This window comes from Elephas maximus, chromosome 4 (genome assembly GCF_024166365.1).
Source record: "Elephas maximus indicus isolate mEleMax1 chromosome 4, mEleMax1 primary haplotype, whole genome shotgun sequence".
Lineage (NCBI taxonomy): Eukaryota > Metazoa > Chordata > Mammalia > Proboscidea > Elephantidae > Elephas > Elephas maximus.
The window spans coordinates 188,454,412-188,481,370 of NC_064822.1; the positions used below are offsets into that span (position 1 = coordinate 188,454,412).

Sequence of the window (26,959 nt, forward strand, 5' to 3'; positions counted from 1 at the left end):
TCCTACAAATAAATACAAGAAAGCAAAGACATTCAATTTCACTTAGATAACTGCTGTATGTTCAAGGCCTGCCCCCCGGTTGTAAAAAGGCAGGTTATTAACTATCAGAGGGGTGAAGGACCTAGTAGCACCAACTGAGAATTTCTCACTGATTTAAGGAAAAGGAAAAGAAAAGGGAATCTTTCCTCTTTGGCACAGGCATTATCTTTGCATTTAGGAGGGCGAGGGGCTCCTCCTTCCTCGCCTTCGGCCCCGCCCCCGCCCTCGGTGCTGTCCGCCTCTCCCCGGCCACGCCCCCAAGCATCGGCCCCCGCCCCTGCCCTTGATCCCGCCCACCCCGCCCCAGACACGCCCTGGACACGCCTCCAGCTTCGGCCCCCGCCCCTGCCTTTGATCCTGTCCGCCTCTCCCCGGCCTCGCCCCCAAGCATCGGCCCCGCCCCTGCCCTTGATCCCGCCCGCCCCGCCCCGGCCCCCGCCCCGGCCACGCCCCCAGACATCGGCCCCGCCTCGGCCCCGCCCACGGCCCCCGAAGGCCTGCCCACTGGGTCGCGGGCTGGCTCATTTGCATGGCCTGAGCCGGCGGAGGCGGGGCCAGCCGGGAGAGGTCACGCAGGTTGTCCCTCGGCCGCCGTGCGGGTGCCGGGCGGAGAGCGCGCGGGGACGCCTGGCTGAGCGGAGGCGCACCTGGACCCCCGACCCGCCGCCGCCATGTACGACCCTGAGCGCGGCTGGAGCCTGTCCTTCGTGGGCTGCGGCTTCCTGGGCTTCTACCACGTTGGGGCGACCCGCTGCCTGAGCGAGCGCGCCCCGCACCTTCTCCGCGACGCCCGCATGTTCTTCGGCTGCTCGGCCGGCTCGCTGCACATAGCCTCCTTCCTCGCCGGGGTCCCGCTGGGTGAGTCCGGGCTCCGCAGGGCTCCGCTTGGAGCGCACCCCCGGGCCGGGGAGGGCGACCCCTGGGGGGCGCGGGGACGCCCGGGGAGCCGGCATTGGAGACGGGCGCGGGCTCGCTGCACATAGCCTCCCTCCTCGCCGGGGTCCCGCTGGGTGAGTCCGGGCTCCGCAGGGCTCCGCTTGGAGCGCGCCCCCGGGCCGGGGAGAGCGACCCCTGGGGGCGCGGGGACGCCCGGGGAGCCGACATTGGAGACGGGCGCGGGCTCGCTGCACATAGCCTCCTTCCTCGCCGGGGTCCCGCTGGGTGAGTCCGGGCTCCGCAGGGCTCCGCTTGGAGCGCACCCCCGGGCCGGGGAGGGCGACCCCTGGGGGGCGCGGGGACGCCCGGGGAGCCGGCATCGGAGACGGGGGCGGGGTGTATCCCCGAGGCTCCCCGCCCGGCACAGAGGCCCTTCCAGGGGCGTCCTCGCGGCCCGCACGGGGGGCTCTGTCGTTGGCACGGCAGGGGGCGCGCCTGGGGCGGGAGGCTCTTTTGGGCTTGGGGTCCCCGAGCGGTCGGGACCGGAGTAGAGGCTCCTGAAGTGCTAGACGCTCGCGCACCCCCCAACTTCGGGCTTGAAGGAGACCCTCGTTCCCCGCCCGGGACAGAGCAGGGTCTTCCCCTACTGACCAGGAGGAGGGAGCGGAGCGTGGGAGGCGGAAGGTGGGGCGCAGCATTGGGTCTGGAGGCACTGGGAGGGCTGATCTACCCAAACTGGTAGAATGATTATTTGCCTTTGCCGGGAGGACTGGAGACAGGCCCGCTCTGCGCGCGCCTGGTGGCGACCCTCCAGGGCAGAGCTGCTGCTGGTTCAGGAGTCGCCCTCACTACCAGGGTGTTATGTGTGCTGAGGCGAAAGTAGGAGGGAAAGTTGTTTTCGTCCTTCTCGTGTGTGTGGGGACCCTTCCTGGGAGCTGGAGTGGATCGTTTTCCTCCAGGAAGCGGGCAGGAGGGCATTGCCTCATTCTCTCCTCTAGTCTTAGTGACCTGCGCCAGCACCCCGCCCCCCATCAGGTGCCGCTGAAAGTGAGACCCTGCAGGGGGCTGGGGTGGAGCTCCCTGGCCCGCACCCCAGGGTGTGGCACCCTCTCCAGGGGAAGATGTGCACATATGCCAGGGCCTCGAGTTCTGAGCCAGGGAGCAGCCTGGTTCCAGTGACGGCCTGGGGCACTTGGCACCTGTAGGTCCCCACGCAAGAAGATAACACTTCTTATCGGCCCCATTATCTGGGCTTTCTTCTGCCCCGTGACTGCTCTGTTGGGCAACAGTGCTGCCATATCAGCGATGTTGCTCCAGGTGGTCAGGATCCCCTGCTGGTAGGCAGGGTCATTCCATTGGGCAAGACCAGTGAGCAGATCCTGGGCTGACCCGGAGGTGGGGACTGGCAGAGAGGCCTGCCCTCCTCAGCAGGGGGAGAGGAGCAAAGGGCAGGAAGTGTCACCTCTGGGGGGATTACACCGGCCTTGTGGTTTTAGCAAAGGTAAAAGCCAGCATTTGTATCCGCAGGTGACCCTTGGGCACTGCATGGACCGATGTTTAATTTAGATGAGATTCAAGTGCACTGCCACTCTGAGACTGAAGTGTCCAACCGGTGTAGACCGGGCTCTTAGCCGAGCAGAGCCCAGGTGCAGCCTGGAGCTGTGCCCTGCAGGCCAGGCGGGAGGCTCAGGGACCACCAAGTCTGGAAAGTGGATCTGGGGGTTTTGGCAGGAGCTCCTCCCCAAACCCTCTGCTCTCCCATCTCAAATGGGATGTGCCCTTGGTGGCACTTGGGTGCAGTAGAGGAGCATTCCCAGAAACTGTGGCTTCAGCACAGTCCCTTAAAGCGCGTCCGAGGCAGCTTTGCCTGTGTGCAGTTTGCCCTTTGAGCTAGTGGTACCACGTGCAGCGGGAGAGCTGGGGCTGAGGTCAGAGTTGGATCAGGACTGGCTGTGACCCAGGGTTTATGGCCGGTCAGGTCTCCGGCTGGGCATGCCAGTGGTCCGGAATGCCAGGGCAGAGCATCTCAGCCAGAGGGGGCAGGCAGTGAGTGAGGTCAGGCACCCATGAAGGGTGTGTGTGCCTACTGTCGTTGGTTTTCGCTGCCGCGGGGCCGGCCCATTGGGTGGGCTCTAACCGTCAACCTTTCCTTTAGCAGCCAAGCGCTTAAATGTTGCACCACCAAGACTCCTTAGGTAAAATTAATATTAATAATATATTTTATTTAACCCAATATATCCAAAATATTGTTTTTCACATCTAATATACACGTCAATATCCAACATGATTAATGAGGTATTTTACTTTTTTTTTGTACTAAGCCTTTGAAATTGGTGCGTGTTTGCATATCTGAAAGCAGACCAGCCAAACTACAAGGGCGCAATGGCCACATGTGGCCACTGGCTACTGTACCGGACAGTTCGGGCCTGTGGAAAGGTTGGCAGCTTCCTTGCTGTCTGGTTTCCGGTCTGGCCAAAAAGCATTCGCTGTCTCCGCGATGCGGTACATTTGTTTGTACCTTTGTCTCTCACCCCCAGACAGGACTATCCAGGTCCTCATGGACCTCGGCCGGGCCATCAGGAGACAGAAACTTGGACTCCTGCAGCCGTCCTTCAGCTTTAACAAGTACCTCCGAGACAGACTCCACAGAGAGCTCCCGGCCAACATCCACCAGCTCGTCTCAGGCAAAATTAGCGTCTCTCTCACCAGGGTGTCTGACGGGAAGAACGTGCTGGTGTCTGACTTTCAGTCTAAAGAAGAAGTCGTGGACGTAAGGAGTTTACTTACCTGGGTGTTGTCACATCAGAAAAGGTGTCCTGCATTGGAAGCCACACGGACAGGCCACCTGCCCCGTCTCTTAAGGTGCAGAAAAGTGTTGCAGGGGCGCTGGCTTGCCTCCTGTCCAGAGCAATGTAAACTCCTTGTGCGTCAGGAGCCCTGGTTTGCAGCATCTGTAAACCCTGAGTATTCCAGGGCAGTCTCAAGTTCAAGGATTCCTACTCATTCCTCAAGGCTGGGCTCATGACCGCTGCCTCCAGGGAACCATTTTGGTGTGTGGCCCTCACCCCGACACATACTGTACATCCGTAATGAGGACACCTGGAGGGAAGCCCCCTAGGCTGGGAACATGTCTCATTTGCCTCTGTCTTCAGGGTCTAACAAATGGCGATATCGAGATGCTATTTGTCTTAGTAGAAAGCCCGGTGGCCTACTGGTTAAGAGCGCCAGCTGCTAACCAAAAGGTCGGCAGTTTGAATTCACCAGGCGCTCCTTGGAAACCCTATGGGGCAGCTCTACTCTGTCCTGTAGGGTCGCTCTGAGTCAGGATCGACCTGATGGCAAAGGGTTTGGTTTTTTTTTTTTTTTTTTGGATTTGTCTTAGTCTCCTAGAGCTGCCATAACAAAATACCACAAAGTGAGCACCTTGAAAGAACAGACATTTATTGTTTCACAGTTTTGGATGTGGGAGTCCAAATCCAGGGCCTCAGCAGGGCTCTGCTCTCTCCCTATCTGACTGCTCTAGCCGAAGATCCTTCCGTGTCTCTTTGGGCTTCTGGTGGCCCCAGGAGTTTCTTGGCACTCCTTTGCCTGTAGATGGAGCCTCACTGATGTCGTCTCCCTGTGTGTACATGACTCTGCCTGTTCTTCCTTTCACAAGACACTAAACCCATTGCCGTCGAGTCAATGCCAACTCATAGCGACCCCATAGGACAGGCCCCATAGGGCTTCCAAGGCTGTAATCGGACAATATTTTGTTGTGATCTATAGGGTTTTCGTGGGCTAATTTTAGGATGTAGATCTCCAGGTCTTTCTTCTGAGTCTGTCTTAATCTGGAAGCACACTGAAACCTGTCTACCAGGGGTGACCCTGCTGGTATTTGAAATACTGGTGGCGTAGCGTCCAACATCACAGCAGGCATGCAGGCCACCACAGTATGACGCACTGACAGGCAGTGGACTCCAGTATGACCTAGTTTAATTTAATGGATCATGAAGGAAAGACCCTATTTCCAAACAAGGTCATCTTCATAGGTACAAGGGTTAGGACTTCAACATAACTTTTGGGGGAACACAGTTGAATGCATAATTGAATTTATTTTGGCTGACACTTTTCATAAAAGTTCCTGGGATGAACAACTTAATTCCACTTAACCCAGGTCTGTACAAGACCCCGGCCTGGCACACACAACCGGCAGCCCCACAGCATCTCGGCAGCCAGTTCCATTCTCTGTTTAACCTTGTTTCTGAAAGCTCGTCCTGGATAGCCAACACTGGTTCCATATGACTGTCTCTCAGTGAATCAGGATCCCGCCCTGCTTTATTCTCTAGCATGATGCTACTCAAAGTGTGGTCCCCGGACCGAAAGCATCAGCATCACCTGGGAGGGTGCCAGAGTGCAGACTCTCTGGCCCCGTCCCATCACCCATCTGCTGCTTCAGAATCTCGGGGTGGGGCCTAGAATCGGTGTGGCTCAGGTGATTCTGATGGACACCAGCATTTGAGAAGCACCTGATGTAGCCCGGTCCCACTCAGTCAGTGAGTCAACAGCTCTTGGCCCTTCTTCCAAGGCCAGTGTGGCTCTCATTGGGAGGCAGGAACAGGAAGTCCGCAGATGCTGACATTAAGGAACTCATGCTGGAGGTAAGATCCATTCACCCAAAATACCAGTGTGCTCATTGGTTCCTCATTCACTTAGCCTATTTGTTAAAGCACCTACTCTGTGCAAAGAGAATGTCCAGCTTTGCTGTCCAGATGATTTGTAGAAGGCCTACAAGGGGCCAAGTCCCCGGATGGTGCAGTCGGTTGACTACTAACCTGAAGGTTGGTGGTTCAAACCCAACCAGAGATGCCTTGGAAGAAAGGCCTGGGGATCTGCTTCTGAAAGACCATAACCTTGAAAACCTTCTGGTGTGCAACTCTACTTTTCACACGTGGGGTCTCCATGCACTGGAATTGACTCGACAGCAACTGGCTTTGGTTTTTTGTAAGGGACCAAAGCAAAACCCATTGCCATCGAGTTGATTCTGACTTGTAGTGTGACCTCATAGGACAGAGTAGAACTGCCTTCTAGGGTTTCCAAGGAGCAGCCGGTGGATTCGAACTGCCGACCTTTTGGTTAGCAGCTGAACTCTTAGCCACTGCGCCACCGGGGCTCCTATAAGCGCCCAGCGAGGGATAAAGGCGGGCAGATGGTCCTGAACTGTGGTTTCATTTCCTTTTGTCTTCACAGGCCTTGCTTTGTTCCTGCTTCATCCCTTTCTTATCTGGCTTAATCCCTCCTACCTTCCGAGGCGAGGTAAGTGTGCTTTCTGGCCGTTGCCAGTGCCGAGGTGGTCGGTTGGGGGGTGGCCTTGGCGATTCTGTGGTAGAATTCTCACCTTCCACGCAGGAAACCCAGGTCGGATTCCTGGCCAACGCATCTCACGGGCGGCCAGCACCTGTCTGTCAGTGGAGGCTTGCGTGTTGCTATAACGCTGAACAGGTTTCAGCGGAGCTTCCAGACTAAGATGGGCCAGGAAGAAAGGCCTGGTGATTTACTTCCAAAAAACCAGACAGCGAAGGCCTGGTGGGTCACAACAGTCTGAGCCTGTTGTGTATGGGGTCGCGATGAGTCGGGGTTACTCAATGGCCGCTAACCCCAAGCGCCAAGGTGGGGAACTTTGTTGTAACAGTGACAGGTGCAGCCCTTCCTGTAAGCTCCAGGCTTGGACACCTGGGACCGTGTCTAAACACAGAGCAGCCACTACCGGCCCCCCTTCCAGGCTGCCCTGCACCAAAGCGTCTCGTGTAATTAATCACCCCGTGGTCTGCAAGGTGAGCTGACGGTTTACTTCAGCTTCACGGGAGACTCAAGGTAGGTTCTGAGCGGCCCAGTTAAAGTATAAAACGCTTACAAATTTGTTACTTCTCTAAAAAAAAGTCGAGCTTTATTCTCAGGGAAAAACGTAACAGCCGTAGATGTTCTAAACCAAAAATTCTGCGAGTCTGGCCTAAACACAGGCTTCAGTTTGGTTTGGTTTTGCCACCTCGTGGTGCAGGAGATAAAGTTCAGGCCCTAAACTATCAGCATTTTAGGGAAATGTTTAAACTTAGGGGAACAGTGGCAGAATAGCTGCTGAAACCCTGATGCTGTGTGCCGTAGAGTCTGACTCAGAGCCACCCCGGTGACACAGGAGGCCTGCCCATAAGCTTTCCCAAGCTGTCATCTTTATAGAAGCCGATCACCAGGTCTTTTCTCCTGTGGAGTGGCTGGTGGATTCCAACTGCCAACCTTTCGGTTGGCAGCACAGTCACAGAGCCAAGCTGCGGGAAGAACCTACATTTCGGGAGCATCTGCTGTAAGCCGGGCCCTGCATATGCATTGTCTTATTAATCCTCCCAACTCAAGGGAGAGGAGACTACTGGTCCTGGTGACAGGTGAGGACACTGAGAATCAGAGGCAGAGTGACTCACCCAGGGCTATCTCCAGGAAGATGTGGCATAGCTTGGTCCCCCTGCAGGCCAGCTCTCCTTGTCCCTGGGGGGTCAGAGCCCAGCACAGGGCTCCACAGGGCCACTCAGGGTCTGAGCATGGAGTGACCACAGCACACTTTGGTTTATGGTGTGGCCACATCTTGGCCTGGCTCGGGCTGGACCCCTTATCATGCCAGCGGCCTCATACAGGTGTTTTCACCTCCCCAAAAGCTTGACAGTGGGCCCCAGCAGCATCAGAGTGACAACCCCTGACTCCCCAGCACACAGTCTGGCTTCTCCTCCAGACTGAGCGTTTCAGTCCCTTCTGGGACTGTGCCCTTTGAGACCCTGGCTTTGGTCAGACACTGCTTACAGCACTGGGGATTGGTTCAGCTCCAGAGATGTGTGTATGATGGGTTCCTGAGCTGGCCCTGGGGTGCGGAACCACAAGTTGAGGTGTCTGTTATGGAGGCCGGAGGACCAGTGTTGGGTCTGTGTTGGCTCCTTGGAGCAGTCTTCTCAAGTGGTGGCTGTCCACCAGGAATGATTCTGTCCCCCTTGCTTCCTCCGGGGCAACGTCAGGAGACATTTCGTTTGTCGCAGGTAGAAGAGGACAATGCTATGGGCAATTAGGGGCACTGCTCCGCATCCTACAATACGCAGGACAGCCCCCCTCAACAAAAACTCATCCTGCCCAAATGTCAGTAATGCCAAAGTTGAGAAACCTTTTTCTGGGGATGTTGTTATTGTTGGGTGCCATAGAGTCAATTCTGAATCATGGTGACCCCATGTGACAGAGGAGAATGGCACCAAGGGTTTTCTAGGCTGTAATCTTTACAGTGTTCCACTGCAATTCATAAGGTTTTCACTGGCTACTACTTTTCAGAAGTAGACTGCCAGGTCCTTCTTCCTAGTCTGTCTTAGTCTGGAAGCTCAGCTGAAACCTGTCCTCCATGGGTGACCCTGCTGGTATCTGAATACCGATGGCCTAGCTTCCAGCATCACAGCAACACGCAAGCCCCCACAGTACGACCAACTGACAGACACGGCTCAAGAAGACAAAGTAAAGCATCATAATGACATGTGTAAAGAGCAGGAGATGGAAAACCAAAAGGGAAGAACATGCTCAGTGTTTCTCAAGCTGAAAGAACTGATGAAAAAAATTCAAGCCTTGAGTTGCAATAGTGAAGGATTCCATGGGGAAAATATTAAACAACACAGGAAGCTTCAAAAGAAGATGGAAGGAATGCACAGAGTCATTATACCAAAAAGAATTAGTCAATGTTCAACCATTTCAAGAGGTGGCATGTGATCAGGAACTGACGGTACTGAAGGGAGAAGTCCAAGCTGCTCTGAGGGCATTGGCGAAAAACAAGGCTCCAGGAATTGATGGAACATCAACTGAGCTGTTTCAGCAAACAGATGCAGCGCTGGAGGTGCTCACTTGTCTATGCCAAGAGATATGGAAGACAGCTTCCTGGCCAGCTGACTGGAAGAGATCCATATTTATGCCTATTCCCAAGAAAGGTGATCCAACTGAATGTGGAAATTGTAGAACAATATCACTAATATCACACGCAAGCAAAATTTTGCTGAAGATCATTCAAAAACGGCTGCAGCAGTGTATTCACAGGGAACTGCCAGAAATTCAGGCCGGTTTCAGAAGAGGATGTGGAACCAGGGATATCATTGCTGATGTCAGATGGATCCTGGCTGAAAGCAGAGAACACCAGAAGGATGTTTACCTGTGTTTTATTGACTATGCAAAGGCATTGGACTGTGTGGATCATAACAAACTACGGATAACACTGCGAAGAATGGGAATTCCAGAACACTTAATTGTGCTCATGAGGAACCTTTACATAGATCGAGAGGCAATTGTTTGGACAGAACAAGGGGATACTGATTGGTTTAAAGTCAGGAAAGGTGTGCATCAGGGTTGCATTCTTTCACCATACCTATTCAATCTGTACGCTGAGCAAATAATCCGAGAAGCTGGACTATATGAAGAAGAACAGGGCATCAGGATTGGAGGAAGACTCATTAACAACCTGCGTTATGCAGATGACACAACCTTGCTTGCTGAAAGTGAAGAGGACTTGAGGCACTTACTAATGAAGATCAAAGACCACAGCCTTCAGTATGGATTACACCTCAACATAAAGAAAACAAAAATCCTCACAACTGGACCAATGAGCAACATCATGATAAACGGAGAAAAGATTGAAGTTGTCAAGGATTTCATTTTACTTGGGTCCACAATCAACAGCCATGGAAGCAGCAGTCAAGAAATCAAAAGACGGATTGCATTGGGTAAATTTGCTGCAAAGGACCTCTTTAGAGTGTTGAAGAGCAAAGATGTCACCTTAAAGACTAAGATGCGCCTGACCCGAGCCATGGTATTTTCAATCGCATCATATGCATGTGAAAGCTGGACAATGAATAACGAAGACTGAAGTAGAATTGACTCCTTTGAATTGTGGTGTTGGCGAAGAATATTGAATATACCGTGGACTGCCAAAAGAATGAACAAATCTGTCTTGGAGGATGTGCAGCCAGAATGCTCCTTAGAAGCAAGGATGGCGAGACTGCGTCTTACATACTTGGGACATGTTGTCAGGAGGGATCAGTCCCTGGAGAAGGACACCATGCTTGGCAGAGTACAGGGTCAGTGGAAGACAGGAAGACCCTCAATTAGGTGGATTGACACAGTGGCTGCAACAATGAGCTTAAGCGTAACAACGATTGTAAGGATGGCACAGGACCGGGCAATGTTTCGTTCTGTTGTGCGTGGGGTCGCTATGAGTCAGAAGTGACTCGATGGCACCTAACAACAACTACAACAACAACAACGTTTACAGAAGCAGATTGTCAGATGTTTCTCTCACGGAACCGTTGGGTGGATTCCAACCTCCAATCTTTCGGGTAGCAGCTGAACACTTATCTGTCACACCACCAGGGCTCCCTCTTCTAGGGAGGGAAGCCATGGCATCCCAACATCACAAGTCCCCTTAGAGTTCTCTCCGTTCACTCTTTCAGAGCGGTACCATCCTTGCATTGACTGAGCAGATTACAAAGAGGCATTGAACACACAGCCCCCCTTGCACCCCAGAGCAACCCCTTAACACATTGCCATCCTGGTTTGCAGATGAGGAAACTGAGGCCTAGAGTGATGAAAGGGTCAGCCCAAATTTATACAGCCTCTACTTTCAGCCACACCTAGAACTGAATCCCCTCTCTACCATGTAGTAGCCGGGCCCCTGGACAAGTTTCTTAACCTCTCTGTAGATGGATTTGCAAAACATGGGTTAATAGACCTGCCATGTCACAGGATTGTTGAGGGGAGTGTATGAGATAATGCAGGTGAAGTGCCAAGCACAGAGCCTGGTACACGTCCGTATTTGCTAAATGTGGGCTGTTATATTCTTATTGTAGAGGGGTTCTGGTGGCGCAGTGGTTAAAGTACTTGGCTGTGACGGAAAGGTTGGCGGTTCGAACCCACCAGCCGCTGTGCAGGAGAAACATGTGGCAGTCTGCTTCCATAAAGATCACAGCCTAGGAAACCCCATGGGGCAGTTCTACTCTGCCCTACAGGGTGGCTATGAGTCCAGTCAACTCACTGGCAGGGGACATATTCTTATCATTTATCTGTTCGTGTTACTCCCATGCTGCTCCAGCTGTAGCCAAGGCAGTCACCCACTCAGTATACTCAGTAAAGCTGCAGAAAATTAGAACACATGATTCTCAAGATTCCATGGAACAAACTCAAAATGTGACTGTAGAGAAGTTCACCATGGGAGGGAAAGTTTCACACAGCAGACGGTAACTTGACTTCAGACTATCCTTGAGTGAAAAACAGTCAACCTGTTTTCTGCCTCTTTAAACCCGTTGCCGTCGAGTTGGTTCCAACTCATAGCGACCCTATAGGACAGAGTAGAACTGCCCCATAGGGTTTCCAAGGAGCAGCTGGTGGTTTTGAACTGCTGACCTTTTGTTTAGCAGCTGAGCTTTTAACCACTGTGCCACCAGGGCTCTTAGTGTTCACAAAAGATTTCCGACGTGGTTCTCTGCCCTCTTATGCCAGTGAGGTTTTGATGTTCTCCTACATCTCCTGTAAAAATTGTGTGGCTACGATTTTGGAAATGTGTCTGTGTGTACATCTGATAACGTTTGCACTCCAGGCGAGAATCTTCTGCTGGCTTAAGCATGGCTGAACCCAGCCGGACCCACTGTCAGTCAACTTGATTCTGACTCACGTGTTTCCGAGTAGCAGTGTGTGTGCTTCAGAGGGTTTTGTGGCTGTAATCTTTATAGAGGCAGGTTGCCAGGCCTTTCTTCTGTGGCACCCCTGGGGGGGTTCGAACCACCTACCTTTAGGTTAGTAGCTGAACACAAATTGTGTGTGGCACCCAGGGACCTTAATTCTTTTCTGGGTTGTTATAGGCCAAGCTGGGCCCTGAAATTCCTCCATTTCGAAAGACAAGGAGGAAAGTCTGCCCGCCTCTGACAGCTGGGTTGCAGGGGCTGTGATTGGGAAACCATGCTAGGCACCAGCTTCAGAGGCAGAAGTGCCGTCCAGATGTAGCAAACCCTGCCTGTCCTTGGCCGTAAGATGTAGATGAGGAAAAACTCACCCCCAAAGTCATCTGGCCCAAATGCCACTTGGTTGTAGGATAAGAGGACATCTTCCAAGGGCCATCTGGTTCCCAGGTTCACTACTTCCTTTATGTCCCAAAAGAAGTTAAGGGTAGGGTGTCGGTTTTCTCATTTCCATGGTATGGAGGGGAACAGGCTTGCAGAGGTCAAGCCTCTTGTCCAAGATTTCCCAGCCAGCAAAGGGGTCTGGATTTGAACTCAGGACCATTTGTGTCCTTTAGGATAGGGACTGGGTCTGTGTCCCACTCTGTCCCCGGTGCCCACAGGACCCCTAGTTTATATGGTGCCTTTATGCAGAGTGTGCCTATGAGCACCCGTGTGGGCTTAGGGCTCGGCCAGCAGAGCACGGACTGGAGCCCCCAGCCTCCACCTGCCTTGTGCCCTGCACAAACTACACAACAGGACGTGGTAGCCCTGTGTGCCAGCAGAGAGCCCAGCCTAGCACACAGATGCTCAGCAAGGATTTGTTGAAAGGTTGAGTAACATGATTGACTCCTGTCTTAGTTATCTAGTGCTACTGCAACAGAAATGCCACAAGCGGATGGCTTTTTATTCTCTCACAGTCTAGGAAGCTAGAAGTCTGAGTTCAGGGTGCCAGCTCCAGGAGAAGGCTTTCTGTCTCTGTCAGCTCTGGAGGAAGGTCCTTGTCATCAACCTTCCCCTGGTCTGGGGGCTTCTCAGCGCAGGGACCCTGGGTCCAAAGGCCTCTCTCAGCTCCAGGCACTGCTTTCTTAGTGGTAGGAGGTCCCCCTGTCTCTCTGCTCACTTCTCTCTTTTATATCTCAAAAGAGATTGACTCAAGATACAACCTAATCTTGTAAATTGAGTCCTGCCTCATTAATATAACTGCCTCTAATCCTGCCTCACTAACATCATAGAGGTAGGATTTACAAAAACACACAGGAAAATCACACCAGATGACAAAATGGTGGCCGATGGATCACACAATACTGGGAATCATGGCCTAGCCAAGTTGATGCACATTTTTGGGGGACACAGTTCAATCCATAACAGTTTCAAGGCCCCTGGCCTCCCACCAAATCAACCTGCTTGCACTCTGAGAAGCCCCTTCCCACAGTTTGAAAAACACATAAAGCGCTAGCTATTAATATTCCATTTTCTTATTTCCTCCCTTAAAAGCGGTACATGGATGGAGGAGCGAGTAACAACATGCCCTTCGCTGATGACAAAACAACCATCACCGTGTCCCCCTACTTCGGGGAGCATGACATCTGCCCCAAAGTCAAGTCCTCGAACTTTCTTTACGTGAACTTCACCATGCTGAGTCTCCGCCTCTGCTCGGCAAATGCCTACCTTCTAGTCAGGACAATCCACCCCGGAGAGCCTAAGGTGAGGGCTGGGTGTGTGTCTCAGGGGTGCAGTCCTTTTGCCTTCCTGCTCGCCAGGAGATACTGGTTGTTCGCTATACAGATGCACAAACAGAAACAGATCCCGTGGTTGAAAAGCTAAAGTGAAAGAAGAGTGGTTTGTTCCAGGAGCTCTGTGGCTCTCGACCCTGCCGTATGTGGGATCATCTGGAGCTTCTCAACAGCACTGCTGACCCTCAGCCTCCCTGCTAGACTCTGAAATTTAACTGGCCAGGGTGCAGCTTGGGCTTTAGGGTTTTTTTATGTATTACTCGGATAATTCTTGTTTGCAGCCATGGTCAAGAACCCTCACACCAGGTGGTTTAACCTTTTTTGATTGTCATTTTAGTGGTGCAGATGGTTAAGCACTCGATCACATGCTGAAAGGTTGGCAGTTCAAACCCACTACCCAGAGGTGCCTCAGGAGACAGGCCTGACCTTCTGCTTCCGAGAGATCACAGCTTTGAAAGCCCCGTGGAGCAGTTCTACTCTGCACACGCGGGGTGGCCAGGAGCCAGAGTCAGCTGGAGCGCGACTAACAACACCACCACTCCAACACGCAGTAGGGGATCTGTAGACTGTGTCCACCACCAGTCTGCGTTCCTGGGGAGAAGGAAGGTTGTATACTGTCCTGCACACCCCCAGTCCGAGCTCCTGCAGAGGGAGAAGGCTGTGTAGAAAGAATTCGTTTTCACGTGTAGTTCATGGAAATCAGGGTCTGAAAGGACCGTGCTTGGTCAGCGGTTGGAACCCACCGCAGGAGAAAGATGTGGCCGTCCGTCGGCTTCCGTGAAGATTACAGCCTTGGAAACCCTGTGGGGCAGTTCTACTCTGTCCTGTAGGGTCACTGTGAGTCGGAGTTGACTCGAAGACCGTGGGTTTTACTCCAGAGTTGTTGGCCTTGCCCTCGGTGAGCAGAGGATAAGAACTGTAAGCAGATGGCGAGAGGAGGCAGTTAAAAAAACAACAGTTGCTGTCTAGTGCATTCCAACTCATGGCGACGCCACATGTGGTGGACTAGAAGTGCCCCCCACAGGGTTTTCAGTGGCTGATTTTGGGGAAGTAGATCACCAGACCTTTTTTTTGAGGCACCTCTGGGTTCACTCGAACCTCCAACCTTTGGTTTAGCAGCCAAGCATGTTCACTGTTTGTACCCCCCAGGCAGCTAAATAACAGGACACAGTGATCACCAGAAGAGAGCTGGATGAGTGTGAGTGAGGGCTTGTCCCAAGGACCAGGGAAGGCACCTGTCATGTGGGGACAAAGCACCATTTGAGCTGAGTTCTGCAGGATGAGGGGCAATGTCTCCTGGGAGGATGGAGCCCTTTGTTCAGCCTTGTGCTTGGCACACAGCAGGGGGCTTAGAGCCTGAAGGATTCTTCCGTCCATCTCTGCTTTCTTCAGGTGACGTTGAAGTCAGTGGAGTGTAGCAATTCTTCCCTGCAGCAACTTCTTTGATTTGCTTACAGGTGCTTGGAGAGATATGCCTTCGAGGATATTTAGACACTGTCAGATTCTTGGAAGAGAAGGGTATGTACCGGGCAGGGACCAAACCTATGCTTTTAACAGGCTTTGTTGTTAGCAGTCTTGATCAACGGAAGACGTCATCTTGGTTCTATCGTCCAGTGCTCAGGTTCTGTCGTCCAGTGCTCAACCCTTTCACATGCATCTTGCTCAATCTGCTTGTTAGCCCTGTGAGAGGAAAATGTGGCATATTTTATAGATGAGGACACTGAGGCCTGAAGAAGGCGACAAGGACCACACACCCCTGGGGGGCAGAGTGGGCTTGGTGCCCAGGAAGTCCTGACTCAAGGGCTCCTTCTCCTTCCATCATGTCCCTTTGTCTGAAGGCAGTGAAACATTGTTTTGTTTTGTTTTTCCTTTAGAACTGTTGTGAGCCTTGAGTTTAACACGGGCTGAGGTTTCTGGGACCATTGCCCCGTGTGAAGCAACCAGAATAGTTGTCTCCTTCACGGAGGGCGAGAAGTCTACCACCGAACCACCATTGCTCCAGTGGCTATCCTTGGCTTTTCTGGGCTTGTAGATGCATCTGCCTGCATCTTCACATGGTGGCTTCCTTTGTGTGTATGGGTGTGTGTGTGTGTGTGTGTGTCTTCCCTTTTTATAAGACACGACACAGAAAGGTTTAAATTTTGGATCTACCTTGCTCTGATATGACCTCATTAGTGTAACAAAAGAAAACCCCTTATTTCCAGACAGGGTCACATTCACAGTTGCATTGTTGTTGGGTGTCGTTGAGTCGATCCCAACTCATAGCAACCCCATGGGACAGAGTAACTGCCCCATAGGGTTTCCCAGACCATAATCTTTATGGGAGCTGATTGCCTGGTCTTTTCTCCAACGGAGCCGCTGGGTGAGTTCAAACCAGCGACTCTTGGGTTAGCAGCTGAGTGCCTAACCATTGCACCACCAGGGCTCCTTTCATAGGTATACCCAAACCCATTGCCATCAAGTCGATTTTGACTCATCACAACCCTACAGAACAGAGTAGAACTGCCCCGTAGAGTTTCCAAAGAGCGTGTGGTGGATTTAAACTGCTAACCTTTTGGTTGGCAGCTGTAGCCCTTAACCACTACTCCACCATGGTTTCCTTCACAGGTATAGGGGTTCAGATTTCAACATGTGTTTTTTTTCTTTTTTTGGCAGGGTGACACAATGCAATCCATAGCAACTATGTTTCTAAAAGTTGGTTGAATTATTGGTTGATTTACTGATCCTCTGAATTCATCTTGTGGAGCCCTGGTGGTGTGGTGGTTAAAGCACTCAGCTGCTGATGGAAAGGTCAGGCGTCAGAGCCCAGCAGCCACTCCCCAGGAGAAAAGTGTGGCAGTCTGCTTCTGTAAAGATTACAGCCTTGGAAAGCCCCTGTGGAAGCTCTACTCTGTCCTATAGGGTCAGGATGAGTCGGAATCGACTTGATGGCAGTGGGTTTGGTGGGTGGAATTAGTCTTTGGCCACTAAAAGGAAGCAGTGTGGCTAAAAGGACCTGCTGTTTCCTGGGGAGAGGGCAGTGAGCGGGCAGGTGCGGCCCCATCCGTGTTCCTGGAGCTCGTCATCTTGGAGAGGTGGCAGGTCAGGGATAGAAGAGTGACCATGTGATGAGTACCTGGGCAGGAAAATACAGGGCGGCTGTAGGATCACTTGGGGGACCCCAAAAGCAGGGGGCTTCCAGGAGGGCGTGAAGTCCAAGTTGAGACTTTGGGGGTGAATGGGAGAGTGCCAGGAATGGGGAAGTGAGGGTGAGGCCCTCTGGAGGACCAGAAGGAGGTCGGTGTGGCTGGAGAGGCAGGCATGGAGCAGGCAGCCTGAGAGGTGGGCAGAGAGGAGCTGGCAGGGATGGCAGTAAGTGAAATCAGGGGGTAGGTAGGGCCTGTGGACATGGTGGGGGGTTTGTATCCCACGAACGTGGAGTGAGGGGACTCAGAGGAGGGCCCTGGGAGGCCCCTCTGGCTGCAGGGCAGAGAGCAGGGGCAGAGGGGACACCAGCACCCTGGAGGCTGGGAGGAAGCTGGAGGCACAGGCCAGGGTGGCAGCAGCGAGGGTGGTGAGAGGAGAACAGATTCACATGGGCCTGAGGGAACGGGAGTTGGCAACAGCTGGAGAATCTGGCAGAGGAAGACTCCAGGATGAAGTCCAGGCTTCCGGCTTCAGCAGCTGGGGGGCGAGCTGGGAGTGCTGCTCGCTGGTTTAGGGTCCTCGGGACAGAGCGGGTTCGGCAGGAAACTGGAGCACCTGCACTGGACACGTGGGTGCGGGGTGCCCCAGGGGTGTTCTTGTGCTTTCGTATCTGGAGTTCTAGAGAGCAGTTGGGCTAGGGATAAGATTTGGGGGTGATCTGTGAAAAGCTGATGGCAGACCCCGTAGGAGCAGATGCAGAAGGCATTACTTTGAGCTCAGCTCTGCTGTTTCCTAGGTCAGTGACCTTGGACAAGCCACTTTCTCTCTTTGGCATTGGTTTCCATATCTATAGCAAGGGGACTTTGGAGTGGTCAGTGGGAGAATTCTCACCTTCTGTGCAGGAAACCCAGGCTCAGTGGCCGGCCAGTGAGCCACCTGTCAGTGGAGGCTCACAGGTTGCTATGATGCTGGACAGGTTTCAGCAGAGCTTCCAGACTAAGATGGACTAGGAAGAAAGGCCTGGCAATCTACTTCCAAAAATCAGTTAATGTAAATCCTATGGAGCCCAGTGGTCTGATCCCATTGTGTGTGGGGTCTCCATGAGTCGAGGGCTAACTCGATTGCAGCTAACAACAACAACCAAACCCATTGCCATTGAGTCGACTCCAACTCATAGCGACTCTATAGGACAGAGTAGAACAGCCCGATAGGGTTTCCAAGGCTGTTATCTTTATGGAAGCAGATGGCCGCATCATTCTGTGGAGTGGCTGGTGGGTTCAAACCACTGACCTTTCAGTTAGCAGCCAAGCACTTAACCACAGCACTACCAGGCTCCTTACAACAACAACAGGTAATTCCTGAGTAAATCCTAAAGACTGCTCTGGGGCTGAGCTACTTAGCGCCCCAGCTGGGCTTGGGTGTAAAGAGCTACGCAGGATCGGCAGCTGGGCTGGCCATCCTGGTGCTGTGCAGAGGACACGAGAGGGGTCCAGTGCTGTTTCGATGTAGCATCCCCCTGGAAGCCAATCTTTAAAGGTACCTAAGGGAAAGGAAACCCTGGTGGCGTAGCGGTTAAGTGCTACGGCTGCTAACCACGAGTTTAGCAGTTCGAATCTGACAGGCGCGCCTTGGAAACTCTATGGGGCAGTTCTACTCTGTCCTGTAGGGTTGCTATGAGTCGGAATCGACTCAACGGCAGCAGGTTTTTTTTTTTTTGGGGTAAGGGAAAGGTATGTCTCTGAGGGTGAGGAATGTGTCCATGGGGGACTGGAAAGATCTAGGGGGAAGCATAAAAGTGAGATGTCACTCAGGAGCTGGGGAGGCATTCAGGAGCCCGGTCAAAGCCAGGAGACTGCCGCCCAGGGGGTGTCTTGGCCTTGACGTGGCCTCTCAGATGTGGAGAAAGCCATTGCCTGGTCTTCGTTACCTGATATTAGAAGCAAAGTATTGACCGGGCACGGACGTGGGCATCTGTAAATGCCCGTCCCCCTCAACCCAGATTGGGAGCAGCAACTACCCACTGGTGTTGGCCACTGAGCACACCCCCAATCTAGGCAGTGCCTGGAGCTACCCAGGACCCCCACGGTGTGATGGGACAGAGTAGCACCTTTGACCTGGGATCACATCCCAGCTCTGCCACTTACTAGCTGTGTGGCCTTGGGGAAATCACTTTACATCTCTGTGCTCTGATTCCTCAGCTGACAAATGGGGGACCATGACAGTAGTCACCACTGAACAGCTGCTGTGAGCCTCAGGGCCTGGAGCTTGACCAGTGACCCAGCTATCCTAAATAAATTCTAGTCCCTGTCCTTCAACCCCAGGAACCCAGACGTGGGTGTGGAGCCCACACAGCTAGTAAGTGATTAAGCCAGGAGCTGAGCTCACGTCTGTCCAGCTTCAAAGACCCACACTTCCTTCTGGAAGACAGATGCCTCCCTTTGTTTCAGCCTGTCATAGCCTGTGGTTTCCCTGGTGGCTGTGCCTACCTTCTCATTCTGGGCATGGGTGTGTGATGACCCCTGCTTCCCAGATTAGCTCACAGGTCTCTTCTCCCGTGCCTTCACAGGCATCTGTAAGAGGCCCGGACCGTGCCTGAATTTAGCCTCAGAAGACAGAGATTCAGAGGCCCGCACCAACTGCTGGGAGAACATGAGCCTGGAGCCTCCCCGGGAGGTGGTTGCCTTGGAGACGAAGCCTGAGGAAGATGAGCTACTGGACCACCTCCGCCTCAGCATCCTGCCCTGGGATGAGAGCATCCTGGAGACCCTGTCCCCCAAGCTCCTAATAGGTACCCACTCCTCGGGGGTAGAGAGGCGCTGAGGAGGTGGGTTGATTTCCTAGGGCTTCCTAATACCACAAATGGGGTGGCCTAAGACAACAGAAATTTATCTTCTTAGTTCTGGAGGCTAGAAGCCCAAATTCAGGGTGTCCGCAGGGCTGTGCTCTCTCCAAAGGCTCAAGGGGAAAACCTTTCCTGGTCTTTTCCAGCTTCTGGTGGCTTGGCTTGTGGCTTGTGGCTGCATTACTCCAGTGTCCGCCTCTGTCTTCGCATGGCCGTCCTTCCTCTGGGTCTGTCTCTGTCTTTCTCCTCTTTTATAAGGACACCACTCAGGTGGAATTAGGACCCCCCCGCTCCAGGATGACCCCATGTTAACTGAGTTAATTACATCTGCAAAAACCCTATTTGCAAATAACACCATCTTCCCAGGTACCGGGGTTAGGACTTGAACACACTTTTCTGGGGACACAGATCAATCCATGTTGCTTTCTGTGAATGTTTGGAAGAGTTAAAGGGCTTCTTGCCTTGCATGTTATGCTGCCAGGTAGGAAGAGGTGGGCGGAAGCCACCTGGCACAGGCCGAATCCCGGGCCACCACCTTCCACCCGGAACAGGCTGGGTCCCTGGCCACCGCCTCCCAGCCCAGGCTTCCCACCTGGCACAGGCCGGGTCCTGGGCCACCACCTCCATCCGGAACAGGCCGGTCCCTGGCCACCAACTCCCAGCACGGGCTTCCCACTTGGCACAGGCCGGGTGCCAGGCCACCACCTCCCACCCAGAATAAGCCGGGTCCCTGGCCACCACCTCCCAGCACAGGCCTCCCACCTGTCCAGGTGCCTTGCTGAGCTCCCTTCCCATGGGCCACGACCAGAAGGGAAACAGCCTCTAGCTGAGCGGTCCCAGGTCAGTGTCCACTCCCCTGACTCCAGCCGTCGGCTCTGCTCCCGTCTGACTGTCCCCTGACACTGACTTGGGCGCTCTGCTGCTAGGACTTAACACGTTCCTCTGGGCACCTCTGCAGCCACCATTCTTTCTGCTGCCCCCTCTCAAAGTCTCCTTTCTCATGATGCTGCTTCCACCTCCCCTTCTCCAAACCCAAAGCTTGAATCTCCACAGAAAAGTGGTGCATTCTAGAATGTCACCCAATTTGGGATGGATGGATAGAAGAATCCCAGGCCAGCTTCTTTGTCTGTCTGGCATTTGGAGAAGGTCACTGGTGAGTTGAGCAAAACCCCTCACCCCCGAGCCACTAACACGCCAGCAGATGAGCACCAGCAGCTGTCCAGGGATACGACTTGACGACCACTGTCCAGGGATACGACGTGCGGGGTCATGAGAGGGTCATTGGAGAAGGAAATAAAAGGCTGGAAGGAGATCGAAACCTGTTCAGGGATGCAAGGAGAAGCTCATCAAGCAGGTGGTATTTGTGAGAGTCCTTGAGTATCCGTGGAGTCCCCGGGTGGTGCAAACACTTAATGTGCTCGGCTGCTAGTCAAAAGGGTGGAGGTTCGAGTCCACCCAGAGGTACCTCAGGAGAAAGGCCTGGCGATCTACTTCTTAAAAATCAGCCATCGGAAACCGTACAGAACACAGTTCTTCTCTGACACACATGCGGTTGTCATGAGTCGGAGTCGACTCAACAGCAGCTGGTTTTGGCTTGCTTTATCTGGGGGAGAAGTTGGAAAACTCCTCCAAAATATTTTTCGATGACTGGGGGCCAAGACGGCTGACTAGGTAGAAGCTACCTCGGATCCCTCTTGCAACAAAGACTCAGAAAAACAAGTGAATCGATAACATAGACGACAATCTACGAACCCTGACCATCAAACACAGATCTAAAGAGTTGACCTGAGTGACAGAGACTGAGAACGAGCAACCACGGGGAAGCAATGACCGTTTTCGGAGCCTGGAGCGAGCGTCCCAGTCAGGAAACCTTGGCGCTGGGCGTCCCAGTCAGAAAACCTTGGCGCTGGGCTTTGGACTGGGCACAGGGGAGCTGAGCACAACATCCTGAGATGGCACAAACACAGGGCGCAGCCATAGCCCCCAGAAGTGACCTTGGGGGAAGCCCAGCCAGTGCATGCAGGCAGCGCAGCGATGCGGCTGACAGAAGGAAAAGTCACCAGGAGGCAGTGACTGGTTTTGGAGCTGGGAGTGCAGCGTCCCAGCTGGGGAACCTTGGCGCTGGGCTTTGGACTGGGAGCAGAGGAACTAACCACGGCTCCTGAGTCAGCGCAAGCACAGGACACGGGCCTGACCCTCGGGGGCAATCTCTACCCAGCCAGCGCACACAGTCAACGTGGCCCTCGGGAATCTCAGATAAAACAGTCATCCCAAGCAAGATAAGTAACTTTGTCTATATTCCGGGGTGCTACTCTCTCCTATTTATCTGAACCTTCCCCTCCCCTTCCCAGGCAGCTTCATTAACGTTGGAATTTCCTGAGCCAGAGAGTGAAGTGCGCTGCGGGTTTTCTTTCCTTTTTTTTTTTTGGGGGGGGTCTTTTCCTAACCCATTCTCCTGGCCTGAGAGAAGCAGCTACAAAAAACCCAGGGACCAAAAATCCGTCCCTAATTGGACTAAAAACACAGAACCAGCTCCAGCCAAACATATGTGATCCACAGTCTTGGGCTTTCATCCCTACAGGGAACAAGGTGGCTATTATAATGCAAAGGCATTTCTGATAGGGATCTGACTGTAATTGTTTTAGTGGATTACTGGAAAGACAAGTTTCCCAGGTCTGATATCTCTGCGTATTCAACAGAGCCCTCACTGACCCACAACAGGGAACTGAGGGCTGAAGCTCCCCCCAGACCACCTAGCCTCCTGCCTTAGGGGTCTAAGGAGGGTGACACCTACCAGTCTGTAGAGGTACTTGCATTGGGGGCCTAAGGTACAGCTGCAGAGCCCACCCACCAAAGTGCTTTAGGAATAGAGACACACCTACCTCACTGGCACTTGGGGGTAGCCTGTCAGCATCCTGCCTCCCCCCAGAGTGTGAACCCCAGCTGCTACTAGAATCTAATACACAAAACTATCACCGCTACTTCTTTAGGTGGATAGGTGACGGTGTGCATCACACACTTGATGACCCAAAATCAGATTCTACTCAAGAATAGTGAATGGACTCAGGCATATATATCTGGTAACAGCCCAAACCAGCTGGTAATAGGTCATAAGTGACTCAAGGGCTACAATAATCAAGACAGCGCAATCTAGTAGCCCATCCACGTATACTGAAAGAAAACAAAACAAGATAAGACTCAGTGAGCAAATATAGAATAAATCACTACAATATCTTAGTGATGGCTCGGAGACAGCAGTCGATATCAAACCACATAAAGAAGCAGACCATGACTGCTTCTACAACCCCCCAAACTAAAGAATCAAAATCTTTCCCAAATGAAGATACAATCCTGGAATTGCCAGATGCAGAATATAAAAAACTAATTTACAGAATGCTTCAGGACATCAGGGATGACCTCAGAAATGAAATAAAGCAATCTATAGAAAAAGCCAAGGAACACACTGATAAAGCAGTTGAAGAACTCAAAAAGATTACTCAAGAACATAGTGGAAAAATTAATTAGCTGCGAGAATCCATAGAGAGACAGCATGCAGAAATCCAAAAGATTAACAATAAAATTACAGAATTAGACAACTCAATAGGAAGTCAGAAGAGCAGACTCAAGCAATTGGAATGCAGGGTGGGGGATCTGGAGGACCAGGGAATTGACATCAATATAGCTGAAAAAAAAATCAGATAAATGAATTTAAAAAAATGAAGAAACCCTAAGAATCATGTGGGACTCTATCAAGAATAACTTGCGTGTGATTGGAGTCCCAGAACAGGGAGGGATAACAGAAAATACAGAGAGAATAGCTGAAGATCTGTTGGCAGAAAACTTCCCTGACATCATGAAAGACGAAAGGATATCTATCCAAGATGCTCATCGAACCCCATTTAAGATTGATCCAAAAAGAAAAACACCAAGACATATTATCATCAAACTTGCCAAAACCAAAGATAAAGAAAAAATTTTAAAAGCAGCCAGGGATAAAAGAAAGGTCTTCTACAAAGGAGAATCAATAAGAATAAGTTCAGACTACTCAGCAGAAACCATGCAGTCAAGAAGGCAATGGGATGACATATATAGAGCACTGAAGGAGAAAAACTGCCAGCCAAGGATCATATATCCAGCAAAACTCTCTCTAAAATATGAAGGTGAAATTTAAACATTTACAGATAAACACAAGCTTAGAGAATTTTCAAAAACCAAACCAAAGCTACAAGAAATACTAAAGGAAATTGTTTGGTCAGAAAACCAATAGTATCAGATACCAGCACAACATAAGGTCACAGAACAGAACATCCTGATATCAACTCAAATAGGGAAATCACAAAAACAAATTAAGATTAATTTTAAAAAGAAAAAAACGCTCAAAACAGGTAATCATTGAAGTCAATATGTAAAAGATCACAATAATCAAAAAGAGGGACTAAATACAGGTGGCAGAGAACTGCCATATGGAGGGAGAAACAAGGTGATATAGGACAATACAAGTTAGCGTTTTACTTAGAAAAATAGGGGTAAATATTAAGGTAACCACAAAAGGGTCTAACAATTCCATAAGTCAAAATAAAAGCCAAGAAAAACGTAACGACTCAGCAAACACAAAGTCAAATACTATGAAAATGAGGAACACACAATTTACAAAGAAAAACGTCTTAGCACAAAAAAGTAAGTGGAAAAATGAAATTGTCAACAACACACACAAAAAGGCATCAAAATGACAGCACTAAACACATACTTATCTATAATTACGCTGAATGTAAATGGACTAAATGCACCAATAAAGAGACAGAGAGTCTCAGACTGGATAAAGAAACACGATCCATCTATATGCTGCCTACAAGAGACACACCTTAGACTTAGAGACACAAACAAACTAAAACTCAAAGGATGGAAAAAAATATATCAAGGAAACAACAATCAAAAAAGAGCAGGAGTAGCAATATTAATTTCTGACAAAATAGACTTTAAAGTTAAATCCACCACAAAGGATAAAGAAGGACACTACATAATGATAAAAGGGACAATTGACCAGGAAGATATAACCATATTAAATATTTATGCACCCAATGACAGGGCTGCAAGATACATAAAACAAACTTTAACAGAACTGAAAAGTGAGAGAGACACCTCCACAATTATAGTAGGAGACTTCAACACACCACTTTCAGAGAAGGACAGGACTTCCAGTAAGAAGCTCAATAGAGACACGGAAGACCTAATTGCTACAGTCAACCAACTTGACCTCATAGACTTACACAGAACTCTCCATCCAACTGCTGCAAAGTATACTTTTTTTTCTAGTGCACATGGAACATTCTCTAGAATAGACCACATATTAGGTCATAAAACAAACCTTTGCAGAATCCAAAGCATCGAAATATTACAAAGCATCTTCTCAGACCATAAGGCCATAAAAGTGGAAATCAATAACAGAAAAACTAGGGAAAAGAAATCAAATACTTGGAAACTGAACAATACCCTGCTGAAAAAAGACTGGGTTATAGAAGACATTAAGGAGGGAATAAGGAAATTCATAGAATGCAATGAGAATGAAAACACTTCCTATCAAAACCTCTGGGACACAGCAAAAGCAGTGCTCAGAGGTCAATTTATATCGATAAATGCACATATACAAAAAGAAGAAAGGGCCAAAATCAGAGAACTGTCCCTACAACTTGAACAAATAGAAAGTGAGCAACAAAAGAATCCATCAGGCACCAGAAGAAAACAAATAATAAAAATTAGAGCTGAACTAAATGAATTAGAGAACAGAAAAACAATTGAAAGAATTAACAAAGCCAAAAGCTGGTTCCTTGAAAAAATTAACAAAATTGATAAACCATTGGCCAGACTGACTAAAGAAATACAGGAAAGGAAACAAATAACCCGAATAAGAAACGAGATGGGCCATATCACAACAGACCCAACTGCAATTAAAAGAATCATATCAGATTATTATGAAAAATTGTACTCTAACAAATTTGCAAACCTAGAACAAATGGATGAATTCCTAGAAAAACACTACCTACCTAAGCTAACACAATCAGAAGTAGAACAACTAAATAGACCCATAACAAAAAAAAGAGATTGAAAAGGTAATCAAAAAACTCCCAATAAAAAAAAGCCCTGGCCCGGACGGCTTTACTGCAGAGTTCTACCAAACTTTCAGAGAAGAGTTAACACCACTACTACTAAAGGTATTACAGAGCATAGAAAATGACAGAATACTACCTAACTCATTCTATGAAGCCACCATATCCCTGATACCAAAACCAGGTAAAGACATCACAAAAAAAGAAAATTACAGACCTATAGCCCTTATGAACATAGATGCAAAAATCCTCAACGAAATTCTAGCCAATAGAATTCAACAACATATGAAAAAAATAATTCACCACGACCAACTGGGATTTATATCAGGTATGCAAGGCTGGTTTAATATTAGAAAAACCATTAATGTAATCCACCATATAAATAAAACAAAAGACAAAAACCACATGATCTTATCAATGGATGCAGAAAAGGCATTTGACAAAGTCCAACACCCACTTATGATAAAAACTCTCACCAAAGTAGGAATTGAAGGAAAATTCCTCAACATAATAAAGGGCATCTATGCAAAGCCAACAGTCAACATCACTCTAAATGGAGAGAGTCTGAAAGCATTTCCCTTGAGAAGGGGAGCCAGACAAGGATGCCCTTTATCACCGCTCTTATTCAACATTGTGCTAGAGGTCCTAGCCAGAGCAATTAGGCTAGACAAAGAAATAAAGGGCATCCGGATTGGCAAGGAGGAAGTAAAATTATCTCTATTTGCAGATGACATGATCTTATACACAGAAAACCCTAAGGAATCCTCCAGAAAACTACTGAAACTAATAGAAGAGTTTGGCAGAGTCTCAGGTTATAAGATAAACATACAAAAATCACTTGGATTCCTCTACATCAACAAAAAGAACATCGAAGAGGAAATCACCAAATCAATACCATTCACAGTAGCCCCCAAGAAGATAAAAGACTTAGGAATAAATCTTACCAAAGATGTAAAAGACCTATACAAAGAAAACTACAAAGTACTACTGCAAGAAACTAAAAAGGACATACTTAAGTGGAAAAACATACCTTGCTCATGGATAGGAAGACTTAACATAGTAAAAATGTCTATTCTACCAGAAGCCATCTATACATACAATACACTTCCGATCCAAATTCCAATGGCATTTTTTTAAAGTGATGGAGAAACAAATCACCAACTTCATATGGAAGGGAAAGAAGCCCCGGATAAGTAAAGCATTACTGAGAAAGAAGACGAAAGTGGGAGGCCTCACTCTACCTGATTTTAGAACATATTACACAGCCACAGTAGTCAAAACAGCCTGGTACTGGTACAACAACAGGCACATTGACCAATGGAACAGAATTGAGAACCCAGATATAAATCCATCCACATATGAGCAGCTGATATTTGACAAAGGCCCAGTGTCAGTTAATTGGGGAAGAGATAGTCTTTTTAACAAATGGTGCTGGCATAACTGGATATCCATTTGCAAAAAAAAATGAACAGGATCCATACCTCA

At 50.2% G+C, this 26,959-nt stretch overlaps 1 protein-coding gene across 1 annotated transcript in view; it reads left to right on the top strand.

Moving 5' to 3' along the window:
• The first annotated feature begins 616 nt into the window (after nt 1–616).
• The window catches only part of PNPLA3 (patatin like phospholipase domain containing 3), a 36,472-nt gene continuing 10,129 nt past the window's right edge, over nt 617–26,959 (top strand). Inside the window, exons 1-6 of the mRNA XM_049884623.1 lie at nt 617–897; nt 3,453–3,685; nt 6,145–6,210; nt 13,164–13,373; nt 14,860–14,920; nt 19,095–19,316. Coding sequence (XP_049740580.1) covers nt 711–897; nt 3,453–3,685; nt 6,145–6,210; nt 13,164–13,373; nt 14,860–14,920; nt 19,095–19,316 — 979 coding nt within the window. The 5' untranslated portion in view covers nt 617–710. The remainder of the gene's footprint in view (nt 898–3,452; nt 3,686–6,144; nt 6,211–13,163; nt 13,374–14,859; nt 14,921–19,094; nt 19,317–26,959) is intronic.